The sequence below is a fragment of the Oratosquilla oratoria genome, chromosome 3 (genome assembly GCF_046742065.1).
Source record: "Oratosquilla oratoria isolate Oo_2021 chromosome 3, ASM4674206v1, whole genome shotgun sequence".
In the NCBI taxonomy this organism is placed as follows: Eukaryota; Metazoa; Arthropoda; class Malacostraca; order Stomatopoda; family Squillidae; genus Oratosquilla; species Oratosquilla oratoria.
This window is the reverse complement of record NC_134779.1, coordinates 67,006,301-67,026,300: the sequence shown is the minus strand read 5'-3', so window position 1 is coordinate 67,026,300 and position 20,000 is coordinate 67,006,301. Positions and strand designations below refer to the sequence as shown.

General features: G+C 41.1%; 2 protein-coding genes across 2 annotated transcripts in view; one reads left to right on the top strand and one right to left on the bottom strand.

The window, feature by feature from the left end:
- The window catches only part of LOC143023767 (venom protein 302-like), a 4,955-nt gene extending 3,415 nt beyond the window's left edge, over window positions 1-1,540 (top strand). Inside the window, exons 2-3 of the mRNA XM_076182382.1 lie at window positions 207-324; window positions 1,161-1,540. Of these exons, the coding sequence (XP_076038497.1) occupies window positions 207-324; window positions 1,161-1,271 (229 nt within the window). The 3' untranslated portion in view covers window positions 1,272-1,540. The remainder of the gene's footprint in view (window positions 1-206; window positions 325-1,160) is intronic.
- A 15,643-nt stretch (window positions 1,541-17,183) lies between these two features.
- Window positions 17,184-20,000, bottom strand: part of LOC143018545 (venom protein 302-like) — a 14,984-nt gene continuing 12,167 nt past the window's right edge. Inside the window, exons 3-4 of the mRNA XM_076173993.1 lie at window positions 18,932-19,049; window positions 17,184-17,674 (exon numbers count right to left, since the gene is read on the bottom strand). Coding sequence (XP_076030108.1) covers window positions 17,543-17,674; window positions 18,932-19,049 — 250 coding nt within the window. The 3' untranslated portion in view covers window positions 17,184-17,542. The remainder of the gene's footprint in view (window positions 17,675-18,931; window positions 19,050-20,000) is intronic.

The following is a 20,000-nucleotide window of genomic DNA, read 5'->3' as shown; positions in this document are numbered from 1 at the left end:
AAAAAATTCCATATATAGGTTACTTAACACTGGCGAAAGGGGATTACCCATTGCCATACCAAATTTTTGAGTGTAATATTCACCATGAAATTCAAACTTGCAATCCTTGATACATAACTTGATGAGTTCTATACAAACCAAAGGTGAAATATATATATTTCTAGTTGTTGTTTTTCTGCGTCTCATGCCCTTCTTTCTTTCTTCAGGAGTCAAGGTCTGAGGTGTATTAAGTGTTCGGACACGGTATGCGATCACCTGAACCCCGCCACCTGCTTGTGGGGGCCCAAAAAGGATGTTTGCGGCTGCTGCCTTGTCTGCGCTAAAGTCAGTTGATGATCAATTTATATCCCTCGTCTATTCACGAGACCTCTTTTGATTCATTCACTTCCATAGTACTTCCCTAGCAGTATATGATCCCCCAGTGTTAGTTAAAATCTGTGTGTGTGTGTGTGTGTGTGTGTGTGTGTGTGTGTGTGTGTGTGTGTGTGTGTGTGTGTGTGTGTGTGTGTGTGTGTGTGTGTGTATCATATTTCATAGACATTAATGGCGCGAGATGAGAATACACAAAAATATGTAAAATCATAGATTACAAAAATAAGGAAATAGAGGAACAAATATATATTAATGAATAAGAAACCCCAATAGAAAAGCTAATAAACAAATAATGAAAAGATAGATAGAAATAAAAGAAATATATTAGATAAAACATTGACCAAAGGAATATGAAAACAAAAGAATCAATTAATATATGATAAGTGAATAAATAATTAGATAAATAAATGCACTCCATTGACGACTTGCGCATTTTTCTGGCTACTGCCAGGCGATTTTACTCAACCGAGGGAAAGGCCCCTTTGCAAAGCGAAAGGTCCAAGACCACTTCAATGAACCCGGTCACCACTATTCATGTCTTGTATATTTGTATGAAACTGGCAGTTGCCGACAGGTCTATCAAAATAAACACCCTATGAGGACGGACCCTCTATCAGTACGGCATTTCGGTTGTTACAGCTTGATCGAGTAAAGGGCACTTGATCAAATTTGAACAAGTGAGACTCGTGCCAATGAAGGCTCTGTCCTCACATGGTGCTTGTTTTGGTAGATTTTCACAGATGTTCTGGCTGCCGGCAGACGATTTTATTACTACCCTTTACCCACAGGGCCCAGGCGAGGTGTGCGGGGGGCCTTGGTTCATTCGCGGCAGGTGCGGCAGGGGGCTCCGCTGCCTTCGGGATGAAACGGACTTCAACAGTGAAGGTGTCTGCCAGTAGCAGGGAACCCCAACTCGGTGGTAAACGGAACCCCCAACTCGGTGGTAAACGGTTAACCGTCTACCGTTTTTGGTGAAGTTGGGAAGACACAAGGTTTTTTTTGTTTTTTTTCTTTTTTACATATAATATTTGTCTTTTAGTGTAGGCTATCATAATTGTGTCTCTCATGCCTGATCATCTACAGTATTATTCTTTTTACTTCCTATCTAAGAACAATCTCTGCATATATACGCGTGTACTTTGTATAATCAAATAAAGTGAAAATAATATATTTTCTTTCGTTTCCCCAACCTTCACTTATCAAGAGCATAAGAATGAGGGGGAGTGCACGAGACCACAGGGCCTACACTAGGCAGTTCCATGTCTATTACCATTTGTCACCCACCTATAAAATTGTCTATTTTTTTTTTCAACCACTAGTTTCAGCACTCACTACAGGGACACTAAGTAAATACCACACGTATACCACCCTATTGGTAAACCAGTTCTTGCCTATTTTCTTCTTAAATCTAAATTTGTCCAATTTAAATCATTACTGCGAGTCCTGTTCTGTTGTCTTAATATGATGACCTTGTTTGCGTACCCTTGTAAAATCATTTGATCCACTTGAACACCTCTGTTAGATCGCCCCTCACTCTGTGTCTTTCCAGATAGAGTCAGTTAAGGTGCTTGAGGCTGTCCTCGTAAGGTAAATTTCTGAACCCATGCATCATTTTGGTCATTCTCCTCTGTACTGATTCTAGTGAACTAATGTCCATTCTATAGGACGGAGACCAAAACTGTACCGCACATAGTTTGATAATAACCTCTGCATTTTTATTTGTAATAGTCCTAGCATTGAAACCTAATGCTCTGTTAGCTCTATTCCTTGCGCTAATGCACTGTTTCCTGTATTTAATTAAGGGCAGGACTCATTAGAACTCCCAAGTCTCTCTCGCACTCAGTTTCCTCTAAATAAGTGTTATCTAAGCTGTACTTGCTTTCTGTGTTGTGTAAATATACGTTTAGCACGCTGCATTTTGAGATATTGAAGTCCATTTGCCATTTAACTGACCATGTGAACAATTTATTAAGACCCTGCTGCAGAATGAGCGTCTTCTCCTGACCTAATTAGGTGTCCTATTCTAGTGTCACCCGCAAACTTACCAACATCACTATTAATCCCATTGTCCAAGTCGTTTAAGTACACAATGGACAATAAGGGACCGAAGCCAAGCCCTGTGGAACTCCACTAGAAACACTCCCCCATTTGGATTTTACACCGTTTACAGTGACCCACTGCTTTCAGTCACTGATCCAAGCTCTAATATATTCAAACATTTTTCCTCCCATGCCATGGACTTGACTTTATTTAGTAGTTCCTGGTGGGGCACCATGTCGAACGCTTTGCTAAAGGCAAGGTAAATAACTTTGTAACTATTATTATTATTTGACGCCTTGAAGAAGTTAGTGTAAAAAAAAAATAGAAGATTAGTTATACGTGATTCATCATTGGAGAATCCATGCTGTGAATCACGAATCAGTCTCTCGGTATGATTTTTTGTTCTATTGGCTATTATTGAGTCAAGCATTTACCAATAAGTAATGTCAAACTGATTGGACTGTAGTTGCATATAAACAATTTATCTCCCTTTTTGAAAACAAGAACAACGTTTGCCTGCCCCCAAGCAATAGGTACAAAACCAGTGTCAATCGATTTATTAAATATTTCCGTTAACTGGTCTCAGATTTCAAATTTACACTCTTTGAGCTCTCTGCAACAAAACAAATGTGTTTTTGCTACGTGGTAGGCGTGGCTTGAGCGGCTGAGGACGGCAATTTTAATCGGGCCTCTCTTCGGATTTGGCGTGGGAACACCGCTGCCCACCAGTGTAACAAAACAAATGTGTTTTGCTACATGTAGTGGTGGTTTGAGGGTGAGGTAAAGTTTCTGGTTGACTTTGTTGAGCTACGGAGATTATATACAACTAGGGCCTTGATTTTAACTACTCCTCATGCCGAGTCTTAACCTTGGCACTGCCTCCTGCCAGGTTTTTGACTTCGGGTAGTTCTCCTGCCATATCTAACCTCTCCTTTGTAAACACCATGAGAAAAGATTTGTTAGTCGCATCCCTTATTCTTTCCTCCGAATCTATCATGACATCTTCGTCGTTTTTAATCGGGCATATTTTTTCCTTATTTTTTGTTCTGTAAATATTAAAGAAGTCCTTTGGGTTGGATCTCGCTTGTCTGGCAACTTTAATTTCATGGTTGCTTTTCGCTGTGCGCATGTTCTTTTTAACCAGTCTTATATTTAGACCTTAGGTGTATTTCCTCGTTTTTAATTCTAAAGCCCTCTTTTTATTCCGATTTCGATTTTCGGCCTATCCGTCATCCATTTGGGAGTATTAGTACTGGACCTTACTGTTTTGAGGGGAATAGTTTATTTTGCACATTCAAAATCGAAACTGTTAGGTTACTGTGCATTGCATGCAGATTGTTGACTGTGCCATTTACCTAACGCTTGTGAGTGACCTGACCCAAAGGAACGCATCTCACCCTCCGGGACCCGACACCTGACTGCGCCAATGACGTCCGGACTGACCGTTTACCTTACCCTGTCATAGTCCTCTGGGTTGGTCTCGTAAGTGACCAATTGCCCTAAACACTTTCTCATTTCATCAACATTGGCTCTCCTGAAATTAGCAACTAGAACGTTATTCGTATGATTTGATTTTTCCATATAATATTAAACCTTATTTCTTGATCGCTAGAGCTTAGACCATCTCCTACTTTTATGTTCCATGACCACAATGTGCTTGTACTGAGACGACCTGCGAATTTCTTGAATCAGGAGAATCATTGGTCTTCTCTGCAACGACGTTACCAAAACTGAATGGAATCTTTTAGCGCCATATAAGGAAAACTGTAAGACAAATTACGTATCCACAACGAAGTAGTAAACCTAGGCAGTTTTCACCTCCTTCCCAAGATGCCATCGAGTTCAGTATGCAGGACTGGACTAACCACACATGATACATTCTTTGTACCTCATATCGGTGGCTTGACTCATCTGTAATCAGAATATTACTAAATTTGCTAGGTTGGATCAGAAAAGTGAAAATCCTCAGGGTTCCATTCTTGGGTCACTTCTTTTCAGTGTATGCATCAATGAGAAAGACCTTGGGCCCAAATCTAACTCTAAACTGTGCGGAATAACAATCTCTCAGATCAGCTGGAAATTAAAAAAAATCTAGATCAACTAGAGCAATGGTCGGAAGTGTGGTTCAGATGAAAATTATTTTGAATAGGACTACAACTTATCTGGAAAAAAAAAATCAAAGCGGAGAGTAATAAGGATTTTGTCTCTCCACCAGAGAATATGAGATTCTAGGAGAGGAAGCTCGATCTTCTAACTTCAAAAGTTCTGCTCTCCTCAATCAACTGTATCACTCATTAGCCCGTCCATATTTGGAATATGTTGGTTCAGTGTGAAGCAAAAAGCTCATAAAATTAAGTCTAGTCATTTCCATAATGAATACTAACCAGACGTGAAATAATGATTTTAGATTGCCAAGACGTATATTTAACCTTGAGGTAGGTAGGAACAACATCACCAACTGTCTAGTTAATGTATGACACCCCCCCCCCCGCAGAGACAATTTGACGTACAACGGTACTAAGATGTGAGTTTCACTTGTTCCTTGTAAACATCAAAGCCTCGTGTTGTGATTTCTGTCTTGGCGGGATAGGGAGTCTTTACTTGCGGCGAAGGTCGAGCGGAAAGCGGTTCCAATTCTGACCCCGTTGAAGTTGATTAAATTCCAACCTACAAAGCCCTCTGTGAGGGGCATTGCCCTAGCCTTCCGATAGGGGGTGTTTGTGACGTTAAACCATATCATCATCATTTCTTTGTTCGATTTGATTTTTTCTTTTTTTATGAGCCGGAAGCTCTCCATCTGACAATCTGTATTGTTGTCACTCCATTGTGATCATCACAAAGGTAATTCATTATCACTGTTTAAGGGATGACCAAACGTAACTGTACAGCGGCGAAATGCAGCGTCATAACTAAACTCGGCCCACACGTGGAGTAGAACGAATTATATGAAATATTCTAGAGGAAATAACCAGCGACCTCCAAACTAGGAACAGCAAGGCGCGTCGATGAGCTGGAGTGACAGACCGATGCCTCAAAGGTCGATCTAATAGGATGTGACGATACAAAGGAGAGGTTAGACATGGTACCTGACTGTATAGATTACCTGAGTTGGCTACGTGAATGACAATAACTACTACCCAAGCATTTGTTCAAGTAACGCGATTGAACTATTTCTCTACACTAGAACTCGTATTAAGTCCAGGATTACTAATCTCTACTTGTTTAATCCAACAGTTACATGCGTAGAGTCCCCGAATCTTCTGAATTAATCCTGAATAAAATCGCTTGGCGTCACCCAGAACAAATGTGCAGGTCATCAATAATAGCGAAAATATTATGAACGAAACCATTGTCATCGAATTTCTTACCAATTTACTTTTTATATTTTGAAATGTGATTCCATTCTGTCCACATTCCATCATCAGACTGAATGAAATATATGGCGTGATATTAGAAAAGAAAATGTACTCGAACAAAAATTTATTGACTATGCCACAAAGTTCAAAAGAAGGGTGATTAATTATGATTAAATATTTCACCGTATTTATGCATCCCGTAAGCAAATTTGGAGTGATTTTTGGAGGACCGATCTCCTCGCCGCTCAATAAATATCCTGTTGTGTTGAACGCCCTAACGATTTGAAGAGGGATTTCACAATGTCACTGGGGAACAGTAGTTATAGAGGACCTACAGATTTTCAATGCCACAGGATATTCAAGGGGCCACAATGTACTCGAAATGCCCACAGAGAACTGTCGGTCCTGCAGGGATCCCGGAGCGTCTATGGCGTCCTGGAATGTTTCAGAGTAAAGGAAGTTTGTGCCACGGGAAACACGTATGGTTGAAAGGGATCAGAGAGTAACAGGGAGACCCACGAGGTAATTACAGAGCCACAGGGAATTTCCATTGTAGTAGGAGAACCAGCAGTGCCATGAAGGACCTACAGCGCCACAGAGAAACTGGAATGTCACCAGAGACTCATAGTTTCACAAAGAGGGGAGCACTCACATTATCACAGAAGACCTTCCACGCCACAGAGAATTCACAGTCCCCCAAAACTTTGTCTTCTTTGGCACCGCACATTACTTATTCATTTAATGCGGATGTTTCAGACTACTCCATTTAGCCCATTGTCTCCCCATTGGTAGTAAAATGGTTAAGGGCTCGACCTAGGATTCCCAATTGGACAGGTAATCAGACCCATGACATGGCGAAGGCCAAGTCGAAATTCTCGAAAGGAAAAGTGATTCCTGTTTACTGTGGAGGTTACTGCTGTGGCTGAGCACCACGGTGGAGGGTAGAGGCTTCCCTCGGTTGACGGTCGGGGCCCACCGTGGCGTGACTGTTCGAACCCTCGCCGTGACGCAGAGCTTAGAAGAGGCATCCACTCTGAGTAATGGCCCCCGACCGTTGTTCACTTCAGCACCAGAGGTAACTGGGCATTATTGTGCGTGTGTGTATGATATATCAGCTTCCTCCTGGTATCGTCACTCTGGTGACATACCATGGACACCGTCTCCTGCGTTCATGTATAACCACTTCCGGACCACCAATAAAACTGAGGTTCGAGGAGGTACCAGCCCCGCAAACCATGAAAAATGTGATTGATTAATAATGCGGGTTCCCCTCTTTGAAGCACGCACGTGCGCGCATACATTGTCTTATATGCGTGCTAGAGGCGACGAAAGGTTCATTCCGTAGTTAGTAGTCTCAGGCTCAGCGCCAATAGCCTCGCAAGGACCATGGGACCTCGGGTCGCGGTCTTGGATCTGGTCCTCCTATACCCTATGCACTGAGATCTGGCCGTTAGGGCGGAGCACTGGGAGTTCCCCTGTGGTGCCACATATAATTATTTTATAATTTTATTTTATTATATAATTCTATTTTATAATTTTATAATGTTGCCTCATACGATTATATTATAATTTTTTGTCACACACCACCACTGAGATAAAAATCAAAGCAATGTTTTCTATACAAAGGTTTCGTTTCTTTAAGTGAAGATATGGCATATGTGCATGCGAGAGCGACACTGCCACTACATCTAATCTCTGGCCCCGCCCCCCTCACACTGCATTCAGAAAACATTGCATCCACACGCACGTTCTCGCCATGGATGCCCATATGTGGCAACACCGGGAAATCTCCTAGCCACGCCTTATCGGTCATTTCTCCTTGCGTTGACTATAGTCTTCCTCTTCGTGGCGACGGAGAGTTGAGTGAATGTCTGTCTAAAAGAACTTCTCTTTCATTTACCTTTGATTTGCACCAAGCCATTTCAGTCTACCAAAATTTTCCTGGTTAGATAGATTGACTTGTCGCATTGTCCTATTGATACACGAGGGAACATGGTGTGTTTTCTTTTATATATGCAATATAGGTATAGCTTCATTTTCCACTGATATGTCGAGCAATGTCTGGGTATATAAAAGGGTTTGGTTTAAGAATAGAGAGTATATCTGATAGGAAGATGTTAGATTGTGTGTGTGTGTGTGTGTGTGTGTGTGTGTGTGTGTGTGTGTGTGTGTGTGTGTGTGTGTGTGTGTGTGTGTGTGTGTGTGTGTGTGTGTGTGTGTGTGTGTGTGTGTGTGTGTGTGTGTGTGTGTGTGTTGTCTGCATATGGTATCAGCTGAGCCTGACATGGTGTAAACATGCGTAGTGTTCTCGCGTGGAGATGGAACGTAACTCTCTGAGCCACTCGGATCTTGAGATCAATTGGAATGAAGTGGATGGTACCATCGTCTGAACTTATACTGTAACTGTTACAATTGTGTCGCGTTCCCAGTCTCGTCGGCTTGAATAGGTAATGTCCTTCTGTCTTGAAAGGTGGCCTAAACTAGGCAGTAGGCTAATGGAGGTAATTAACGCACGCGGTGGTTAGACTAGCTGTTGACGTTATGCATTTGTAATGCAGAATTACAGTGCAAATTGTTCACTGTGTGAAGATGCACATTAAATGTTACCCCTACAGTAACTATAAGATAAAATTAAAATGTATTGTAACATTAGAATACATTAAATACATCCAATTGATTGTTCATCGTATTCAAAATAAAGATTTGCGAGTGAACTATGCAATGAAATAAATACAAATATTATATTAGAACATAATATTCAGATTTTTTTAGTATAGAATAAAAAAGGTTTCCCTTGCAAGTCTGAATTTGTTATGTCTCATAAAAACCATGGTTACGAAAACTAAACAATGTGTACCATCTGCATGAATAAAACTAACTTTATTATTGATAATATAGATAACTAATACATCATTTTTGAAAAGTCACCTCGCCAAGCGCAAGGGTCTACAAGACCGGGCATAAGTTGGGCGGGCACATATGAAGATGACGTTAAAGGGTTTATCATCAGTAGGGAAGAGGCCAAACGCAGAGTGTGGGAGTCCAATATATTTTACGTTTCGCCCAGCAGGGCTTCTTCAGAAATAACATCGATGAAAAACATTTTACTCCTTATATAGCCCGAGCCTTGCGGGGAGAAACAAACATTAAAATGGTGTACACACAATTTGCGCAAATTGCTTGTTACTTGTAATTAAAATTGCCAATGGTTTGTTGCAATCATTGCTGCTTTTACTCGTTTATCATCTACAAATTTTAACATTTGGCAGTTCATGAAGCGATCGTTGAAATGATACTTTAGGTGTTTACACACACACTTAATAAATGATAATGAGAAAGTGGGAGATAAAGAGAGGAGAAAGAGATATGGCATGAGGGGAGGGTAGACAGAATGTAACAATTAGCCTCAGAGAAAAGTCAATGCCAATTCCTGGAGTTAAGCTCATCCTAAACAATGACCTTGCAGGTTCATTAGTAGTATCTCTCTTAGATACTGTGACAAAAATCATACAATTGTAGATCACATACATCCTGAATTTTTCCCCTATCTGCAGTAACTCGTTCCAAATCAATTCCCTTAAACGAAACTGCACCTGATATTGTTTTATCTACATAAGAACATAAAAATGAAGGAGACTGCAAGAGACCATAAGGCCTACAATCGGCAGCTCCGTATCAATCACCACCTGTCATCCCCATCCATAAAGTTGTCTAATCGTTTCTTAAAACAACTGATAGTTTCGGCGCTTACTACATGGTTACTAAGTCTATTCCATTCGTCGACCATTCTATTAGTAAACCAATTTTTGGCTATTTCCTTCTTAAATCTAAATTTGTCCAGTTCAAAACCATTACTGCGAGTCCTGCCCGGTTGTTTTGATATGATGACCTTGCTTGCACCACCCTTGTTAAAGCCTTTGATCCATTTGAACAACTGTATTAGATCACCCCGCACTCTGGATCTTTCTCTGTATTGATTCTAGTAAATTGATGTCCATTCTGTAGGACGGAGACCAAAAACTGTACCGCATAGTCAAGGATGGGTCTAACTATCGCTAGATAGAGTTTGATAACTACCTCTGCACTTCTATTCGTTACCGTCCTAGCAATGAAACCTAATGTTCTGCTTTATTCCTTGCGCTAATGCACTGTTTCCTGGTTTTAAGGTCAGACCCGCTAGAACTTCCAAGTCTCTCTCGCACTCAGTTTTTTCTAAAAGCGTGTTATCTAAGCTGTATCTATTTTCGGGATTGTGTAGCCCTACGTTTAACACGCTACATTTATAGATACTGAAGTTCATTTGCCATTTCACCGACCATGTGAACAATTTGTTAAGATCATCCTGCAGAATCTCTGCGTCGCCTCCTGACCTAATTTGGCGTCCTATTTTAGTGTCGCCCGCAAACTTACTAACATCACTATTTATCCCATCATCTAAGTCGTTTATGTACATAATGAACAACAAGGAGCCCAAAACCGAGGCCTGGGGGACCCCACTAGTAACATTGCCCCACCTAGATTTTACTCCATTTATGGTGACCCGCTGTTTTCTGTTACTAATCCAAGCTCTAATCCATTCTAACAATTTTCCTCCTATGCCATGCGCTTTGATTTTATTGAGTAGTCTCTGGTGTGGCACCTTGTCGAACGCTTTGCTAAAGTCAAGTTAAATAACATCGTAATTATCATTGTTATCTGACGCCTTACATACTTTAGTGTAAAAGGATAGAAGATTAGTCACACATGACTTACCCTTGGAGAAACCATGAAAAAAAAAATAGGCGGTGCCATAAATGAATGACGAAGTGAGCCAGCATCGGAGCCCATAGTGACTAAGTAGGAGATTCGTATGAGGTACTATCTATAACTATGATAATTATATAGTTTATACTTTAGGGCTGTCAGTGACATGTCATAATGGTGAATTAGTATGGCCCAGTGGTTTTGATGATTTTCAGGCCGCGCGCGACCACCAGGTAATCCAAGGAATACAAGATAGGTTTCACCGAGCCATTGGTGGAACAACAGTATCACAGGAGACCCACAGTACTACAAAAGTTCAGTAGTGTCATAGAGTATTCAAAGAGCCAATATAGATTTGAAGTGGCTAAGAGGCTTCAAGCTGTCACGAAGGATCCACAGGGTGCTGTCAGTCCTGCAGGGTAAAGGAGGCTTGTGTCACGGGACATTCGTAAAGAATCAAAGAGTAACAGGGAGACTCACGAGGTAATAATCCTAACAATTTCAGTGCCTCTTTGGGGAGTGGTACCATAATTGGTCGTCAATCACAGATGTCTGGAAACAAAGCACAACATGCAAATTGATACCAAATGTAAAGATTTCAAGGTGAAAACATATACATACATACATACAGACTGTCACTACGGCGGTCCGGGTTCAAATCCTGCCCAAGGGATGAAAATAATTTCAGTATCGCTGCTCTTCGAGTCGTTACTCCAACTCTTGTGGGCGGGGAGTTGGGTGTGTGCGTGTGCGTGTAAGGTCAAAGCATTACCCATAGATCGGTCATTGGAGCTCTGAGCTCTCTTCCACGAGGGAAATAGCTGTCGATCACGAGTCTAACACGTGATCCAAAGACCAAGGTGAATATCATACCCCTTACAAGGGAGGTAGAAAAAAGGCATAAAATCCACTCTCGCCCTACCATTCACCCACCCACCTCCCTCTTATCTTGGCTCCTCCTGGATGTCGGGTCATCCCTACATCTCGCCCACTGCCCTAGGTCAAAGGCAGTGTCGCAAGACACAGCAGATCCACAGCAAAGCCGCTTCATTAAATCGGCGACCACGCCTCCGTCCCCTCATCCAGAAACACATATTTCCTCAACATCACCCACCATCTACCTTTCATGCGTCACAGCATCATCCATACACAACAATTCACCCCTATCTTCTGCATTCTCCCGTCCTTCCTCAACAGACATTACCCTCTTTCCCAACATCCCTTTTACCCCATCCATCCATCTCGTACTTGGTCTCCCACTCATGTTCACTCCTTCCACGTCTGCCCTCTTCACTCATTCTTTCCGTGTGTCCAAACCATCCCAATACTCTTTCATCAACCATATCTCCCAACTTCCTTTCCACTCCTGTTCTCCTCGTTTCTCATTCTATCCAGTTTAGTAACCCCAATAAGTCACGGCATTTACCCCCCCGACTTCAAGATCTTCACAGACGGATCGGTACTCAGTGACGGCAGAACAGGAGCAGGACTGTTCTTCGTGACCACGCGAGAGCCCTTCGAAGTGAAGCTCCCGCCCACCACCATCCTAACTGCCGAACTCGTCGCCATCAGAGAAGCTTTGAATAAAGTCAAAACTCTCCCCCGTTCCCCAACGCAAATAGTCATCCTATCGGACTCCCAGTCCAGCCTAAATGTAATACAGAGTGAGTACTGCAAAACAAGACCGGAAATCCTCAAGGAAATCCTAATCCTTTCAGAAGAAATCGCACGACGCGGACTCCGTCTTCGTTTCCAGTGGGTGCCCTCCCATGTAGGCATCCATGGAAACGAGATGGCCGACCGAGCCCCCAAACGAGGGGCCCTAACCTCTGAAGAGGATTGCATCTCGCTCTGCTTTTCAACAAGTGATGCCAACAAAAAAATTGACCAAGCGACATGGGAGCTCTGGTCAGAGGAATATGCCGGGACTGCCGCTACTCGAGGCTGGCCCATCAAGACATGCAATAAGGGGACCCTCTGGACCCACCCTCATCCACTTCCAACCCACATTCTTCACCTCATCTCAAGAATTCGTGTCAACCACTGGAGAACCCGCTATCTGAAGACCGTCTGTGCCTGCGGGACGGAGCTGGTCTCTTTCCTCCACTGCTTATTCCTATGCCCCATCCTTCGTAACCACTTCCAACCGCTGCTGAACCTCCTTGGGAAGAGCCCCCCAAGAATGTTATATTCAATCACCGACCACCAAAACATCATCATGGCAGCCCACCTAATCTCCACCTCACCAGTTGGACACTTATTATAGCGCCACTGGCGCTCGACATCTTCCCGGAGACGAATTAGATATACTAGATGTAGACACACAGCTAATATTGAGAAACTAAAAGACAGTCCCTAAATCGGATCCCTCCGCTGGGACTAATTCTTAAAAAAAAAACACAAAAAAAAAACAGGGATCGTGTGAGAATCAACACAGCGCTCCTAGAGGTCGGACGTCTCTGCACTCCAGCTCTCTCGACAAACGCCCAGGAATCTTCGCCGCATCGGTCTGTCACTCCTCCAGCTCAACGACGCGCCTTGCTGTTCCTACTTTGGAGGTCGCTGGTTATTTCCTCTAGAATATTTCATATAATTCGTTCTACTCCACGTGTGGGTGGGATCGCTAAATCCCACGAGTTTAGTTATGACGCTGCATTTCGCCGCTGTATAGTTACGTAATACTTAATGACCTTTGTGATCTTACAATGGAGTGACAACAATAAAGATTGTCGGATGAAGAGCTTCCGGCTCATAACAAAAATGAAATAATTAAATCGAACAAAGAAATGATGATGATATAGCTTATCGTCACAAAATCCCCCTATCGGAAGGCTAGGACGATGCCCCTCACAGAGGGCTTTGTAGCGTGGAACTTAATGAACCATGCCCTTGGTTCAACTTCGCCGGTGTCAGAATTCGAACCGCCATCCCCTCGACCTTTGCCGGAAGTAACGACGCCCTAGCCCGCTCAGACAGACATCTCAACACGTTACTTTGATGTTTTCATGGAGCAAGTGTACGTCGCATTGCCTCTGCGGGGGTGGGTGGGGGGTGATTTTATACATTAACTAGCCAGTTGGTGATGTTGTTTCTACTTACCTCAAGGTTAAATATACGTCTTGACAGTCTAAAACCATTATTTCACATCTGGTTAGTATTTATTATGGAAATGACTAGACTTAAATTTATGAGGTTTTTGCTTCAATCTGAACCAACATATCGTCAGCCTCATAAAAAAAAGTGCCTAAGTCATTTGTCCAACTTTTCAGGTAATCGAAAAAAATAGCTTTTCTATTTTATTAATATACGTAATGCTCTTCCTAATGTAATTCTAACCTACTCAGACACTAAATAAAACATTGGGAATTGTACCACAAGGAGCAATAAAAGATTGATTTAGAAAAAAAAAAAATCCAGAAATTGACGAAAAATGACTTAGGCAATTTTTTTTTTTTTTTTTTATGGACGGACTAATGAGTGATACAGTTGATTGATGAGAGCAGAAATTTTGTAGTTAGAAGATCGAGCTTCCTCTCCTAGAATCTCACATTCTCTGGCGGAGAGACAAAATCCTTTTTACTCTACGCTTTGATTTTTTTTCCAGATAAGTTGTAACCCTATTCAAAATAATTTTCATCTGAACCACACTTCCGACCATTGCTCTAGTTACTCTAGATTTTTATTTTATTTCCAGCTGATCTGAGAGATCGTTATTCCGCACAGTTTAGAGTTAGATTTGGGCCCACGGTCTTTCTCATTGATGCATACACTGAAAAGAAGTGACCCAAGAATGGAACCCTGAGGATTTTCACTCTACTCTTCTTTTCCAGTTAGTAGTTTCACCTTTGAAAACAAGTCGCTGTCTACGACAGTTGAACGAGTTTCTGATCCAACCTAGCAAATTTAGTAATATTCTGATTACAGATGTATCAAGCCACCGTTATGAGGTACAAAGAATGTATCATGTGTGGTTAGTCTTGGGAAGGAGGTGAAAACTGCCTAGATTAACTACTTCGTTGTGGATACGTAATTTGTCTTACAGTTTTCCTTATATGGCGCCAAACGATTTAATTCAGTTTTGGGTAACGTCTTTGCAGAGAAGACCAATGATTCTCCTGATTCAAGAAATTTGCAGGTCGTCACAGTACAAGCACATTGTGATCATGGAAGACTTTAACTATAAAAATATTGACTTGGAAAGTTTACTAGATCATGAAGTGCTTTTTTATTTTTAGATGTGATACAAGATAATTTCCTAAAACAAATGATGACCGATCCTACGAGGGGAGAGAATACTCTGGACTTACTATTAACAAAAAATGAGAGTCTAACGAGAAACATAAAAGTAGGAGATGGTCTAAGCTCTAGCGATCAAGAAATAAGGTTTAATATTATATGGCAAAATCAAATCATACGAATAACGTTCTAGTTGCTAATTTGAGGAGAGCCAATGTTGATGAAATGAGAAAGTGTTTAGGGCAATTGGTCACTTACGAGACCAACCCAGAGGACTATGACAGGGTAAGGTGATGGATGGAGATGGTAAGGTAAGGATGAGATGCGTTCCTTTGGGTCAGGTCACTCATAAGCGTTAGGTAAATAGCACGGTCAACAATCTGCATGCAATGTACAGTAACCTAACAGTTTCGATTTTGAACGCACAAAATAAACTATTCCCCTCAAAACAGTAAGGTCCAGTACTAATACTCCCAAATGGATGACGGATAGGCTGAAAATCGAAATTGGAATAAAAAGAGGGCTTTATAGCAGAATTAAAAACGGAGAAATACACAGAAGGTCTAAATATAAGACTGGTTGAAAAGAACATGCGCGCAGCGAAACGTAACTATGAAATTAAAGTTGCCAGACAAGCGAGATCCAGCCCAAAGGACTTCTTTAATTTTTACAGAACAAAAAAATATGGAAAGAATATGCCCAATTAAAAACGACGAAGATGTCATGATAGATTCGGAGGAAAAAATAAGGGATGCGACTAACAAATCTTTTCTCATAGTGTTTACAAAGGAGAGGTTAGATATGGCAGGAGATCTACCCGAAGTCACGAACCTGGCAGGAGGCAGTGCCGAGGTTAAGACTCGGCATGAGGAGTAGTTAAGATCAAGGCCCTAGTTGTATATAATCTTCGTACCTCAATAAAACCAACAGAGTCCAGAGACTTTAACTCACCCTCAAACCATCACTACATGTACCAAAACACATTTGTTTTGTTACACTGGTGGGCAGCGGTGTTCCCACGCCAAATCCGAAGAGAGGCCCGATTAAAATCGCCGTCCTCAGCCGCTCAAGCCACGCTTACAACGTAGCAAAAACACATTTGTTTTGTTGCAGAGAGCTCAAAGAGTGTAAATTTGAAATCTGAGACCAGTTAACGGAAATATTTAATAAATCGATTGGCACTGGTTTTGTACCTATTGCTTGGGGCAGGCAAACGTTATTCTTGTTTTCAAAAAGGGAGATAAATCGTTTATATGAAACTACAGTCCAATCAGTTTGACATCACTTATCGGGAAAATGCTTGACTCAATAATAGCTAATAGAATAAAAAATCATATCGAGAGACTGATTCGTGATTCACAGCATGGATTCTCCATCGATGAGTCACGTATAACTAATCTTCTCTCTTTTTACACTAACGCTTTCAAGGTGTCAGATAATAATAATAGTTACAATGTTATTTACCTTGACTTTAGCAAAGCGTTCGACATGGTGCCCCAGCAGAAACTACTAAATAAAGTCAAGTCCATGGCATGGGAGGAAAAATGTTTGAATATATTAGAGCTTCTAGTGGAGTTCCACAGGGCTTGGTTTCGGTCCCTTATTGTCCATTGTGTACTTAAACGACTTGGACAATGGGATTAATAGTGATGTTGGTAAGTTTGCGGATGACACTAAAATAGGACATCTAATTGGGTCAGGAGAAGACGATTAGTCTGCAGGAGGGTCTTAACGAATTGTTCACATGGTCGGTTAAATGACAAATGGACTTCAATATCTCAAAATGCAGCGTGTTAAACGTAGATTTACACAACACAGAAAGCAAGTATAGCTTAGATAACACTTATTTAGAGGAAACTGAGTGCGAGAGAGACTTGGGAGTTCTAATGAGTCCTGCCTTAAATCCAGGAAACAGTACATTAGGTTTCAATGCTAGGACTATTACAAATAAAAATGCAGAGGTAATTATCAAACTCTATATGCAGTACAGTTTTGGTCTCCGTCCTATAGAATGGACATTAATTCACTAGAATCAGTACAGAGGAGAATGACCAAAATGATGTATGGGTTCAGAAATTTACCTTACGAGGACATCCTCAAGCACCTTAACTGACACTATCTGGAAAGACACAAAGTGCGGGGTGATCTAATAGAGATGTTCAAGTGGATCAAGTGATTTTACAAGGTTACACAAACAAGGTCATCATATTAAGACAACAGAACGAGACTCGCAGTAATGAACTTAAATTGGACAAATCTAGATTTAAGAAGGAAATAGGCAAGAACTGGTTTACTACTAGGGTGGTCAACGAGTGGAGTAAACTTAGTGACCCTGTAGTGAGAGCTGAAACTATTGGTTGGTAAAAAAAAAAAAAAAAAAAAAAACTTTATAAGTGGGGTGACAAATGGTAATGGGCATGGAACTGCCTAGTGTAGGCCCTGTGGTCTCGTGCACTCTCCCTCATTATTATGCTCTTGATAAGTGAAGGTTGGGGAAGCGAAAAAAAAAATATTATTTTCACTTTATTTGATTATACAAAGTACACATGTATATATGCAGAGATTGTTCTTAGACAGGAAGTAAAAAGAATAATACTGTAGATGATCAGGCATGAGACATGATTATAATAGCCTACACTAAAAGACAAATATTATATGTAAAAAAAAAAAAAAAAAAAAAAAAAAAAACTTGTGTCTTCCCAACTTCACCAAAAACGGTAGACGGTTAACCGTTTACCACCGAGTTGGGGGTTCCGTTTACCACCGAGTTGGGGTTCCCTGGTAGTGGCAACGTGTCAATGGAAAGAGGCTTTGGGCTTCCTCACCCGGATGCAGACACCTTCACTCTTCACTCGCTGAAGACAGCGGAACCCCATGGCGCACCTGCCGCGAACGAACCAAGGCCCCCCGCACTCCTCGCCTGGGCCCTGTGGGTAAAGGGGAATAATAAAATCGTCTCCCGGGAGCCAGAACATATGTAAAAATCTACCAAAACAAGCACCATGTGAGGACGGAGCCTTCATTAGCACGAGTTTCACTTGTTCAAATTTGATCAAGTGCCCTTTACTCGATCAAGCTGTAACAACCGAAATACCGCACTGATAGAGGCTCCATCCTCATAGGGTGTTTATTTTGATACAGCTGTCGGCAACTGCCAGTTTCATACAAATATACAAGACATGAATAGTGGTGACCGGGTTCATTGAAGTGGTCTTGGACCTTTCGCTTTGCAAAGGGGCCTTTCCTTCGGTTGAGTAAAATCGCCTGGTGGTAGCCAGAAAAATGTACAAGTCGTCAATGGAGTGCATTTATTTATCTAATTATTTGTTCACTTATCATATATTAATTTATTCTTTTATTTTCATATTCCTTTGGTTAATGTTTTATTTAATCTATTTCTTTTATTTCTATTTATCTTTTCATTATTTGTTTTATCTGTTTATTAGCCTTTTTATTGGGGTTTCTTATTCATTAATGTATATTTGTTCCTTTATTTCCTTATTTTTGTAATCTATGATTTTACATATTTTTGTGTATTCTCATCTCGCGCCATTATTGTCTATGAAATATGATACACACACACACACACACACACACACACACACACACACACACACACACACACACACACACACACACACACACACACACACACACACACACACACACACACACACACACACACACACACCCACACACACACCCACGACTCGGTGGCGCAGTTGGTAGAGCGATGAACTACTAGCATGGTGGTGCGCGTAGTGCTTGGTTCGAATCCTGCCTAGGGCCGAAATTATTTCGGTACAGCTGAGCTTCGGGTCGTTACTCTGACTCTCGTGGGCGGTGAGTTGGGTGTGTGTGTGTGTGTGTGTGTGTGTGTGTAAGGTCATAGCATTACCCATAGATCGGACCTACGAGCTCTGAGCTCTCTTCCAGGAGGGAAATAGCTGTCGATCACGAGTCCAACACGTGATCCAAAGACCAAGTGAATACACACGCACACGCACGCACACACACACACACACACACACACACACACACACACACACACACACACACACACACACACACAGATTTTAACTAACACTGGGGGATCATATTCTGCTAAGGAAGTACTATGGAAGTGAATGGATCAAAAGAGGTCTCGTGAATAGACGAAGGATATAAATTGATCATCAACTGACTTTAGCGCAGACAAGGCAGCAGCCGCAAACATCCTTTTGGGTCCCCCATTTGCAGTTGACGGGTTTCGGGGGATCGCATACCGTGTCCGAACACGGAATACAATCCAGACCTTGACTCCTGAAGAAAGAAAGAAGGGCATGAGACGCAGAAAAAAAAAAAGTATATATATATATATACATACATATATATATATATATATATATATATGTAGGTATATATATATATATGTATATATATATATATATATGTATATATATGTGTGTATATATATATACATATATAAATATACATATATGTATACATATATATATACATATATATACATGTATATACATATATATACATATATATATACATATATATACATTATAAAGTAATGTAGCACATTGATAAAATAAACTTTTTATCCCATAGTCGGAAAAAGAAGACACTAATGTCGAATGTTCTGTATATTTCGATCATTAACTGTGACCCTCTTCAGCAGAATGAATACATAGTTGAAAGCATATGCTTATATACAAAGGTGTGAGGTGGGAGAAGGAACAAGCTCAGGTAACGTGACCGATGCTCCGCAGGTCGCCTGGGGTTTTGTGACCTTGGAGTATATGAGGTAGCACTTGGCTGACTGCTGAGGTGGTAATGCAGTCAGGTGACCACTGACCGTTTGATATATTGAAATTAGGGAGATATTTAATCAGGGAAGACTCTATTATTTTCCTTTTGAAGCTATATGTTGATTTATAAATTATTTCAGCATCATCCCAATGCATGCGGTGATCATTATTGACAATGTGCTGAAATACCGTGGAACTTTGTTGACCATATTTTACAGAATTTTTATGCTCTTTAATTCTGGTTGCCAAATCTCTTCCAGTTTGTCCCCAATAAATAGTATCACAATCTAAACATGTCAACTTATACACACCTGGGTTAATGTCGCTTAATGGTCGGCGGTGTACATTAACTATTTTCCTAAACAAGGTATTAGGATAATTGAAGATCACACTGATGTTTTCTTTAGGTAGTGATTGGTACATTTCATTTAAAGAATCATTATAGGGTAATTTT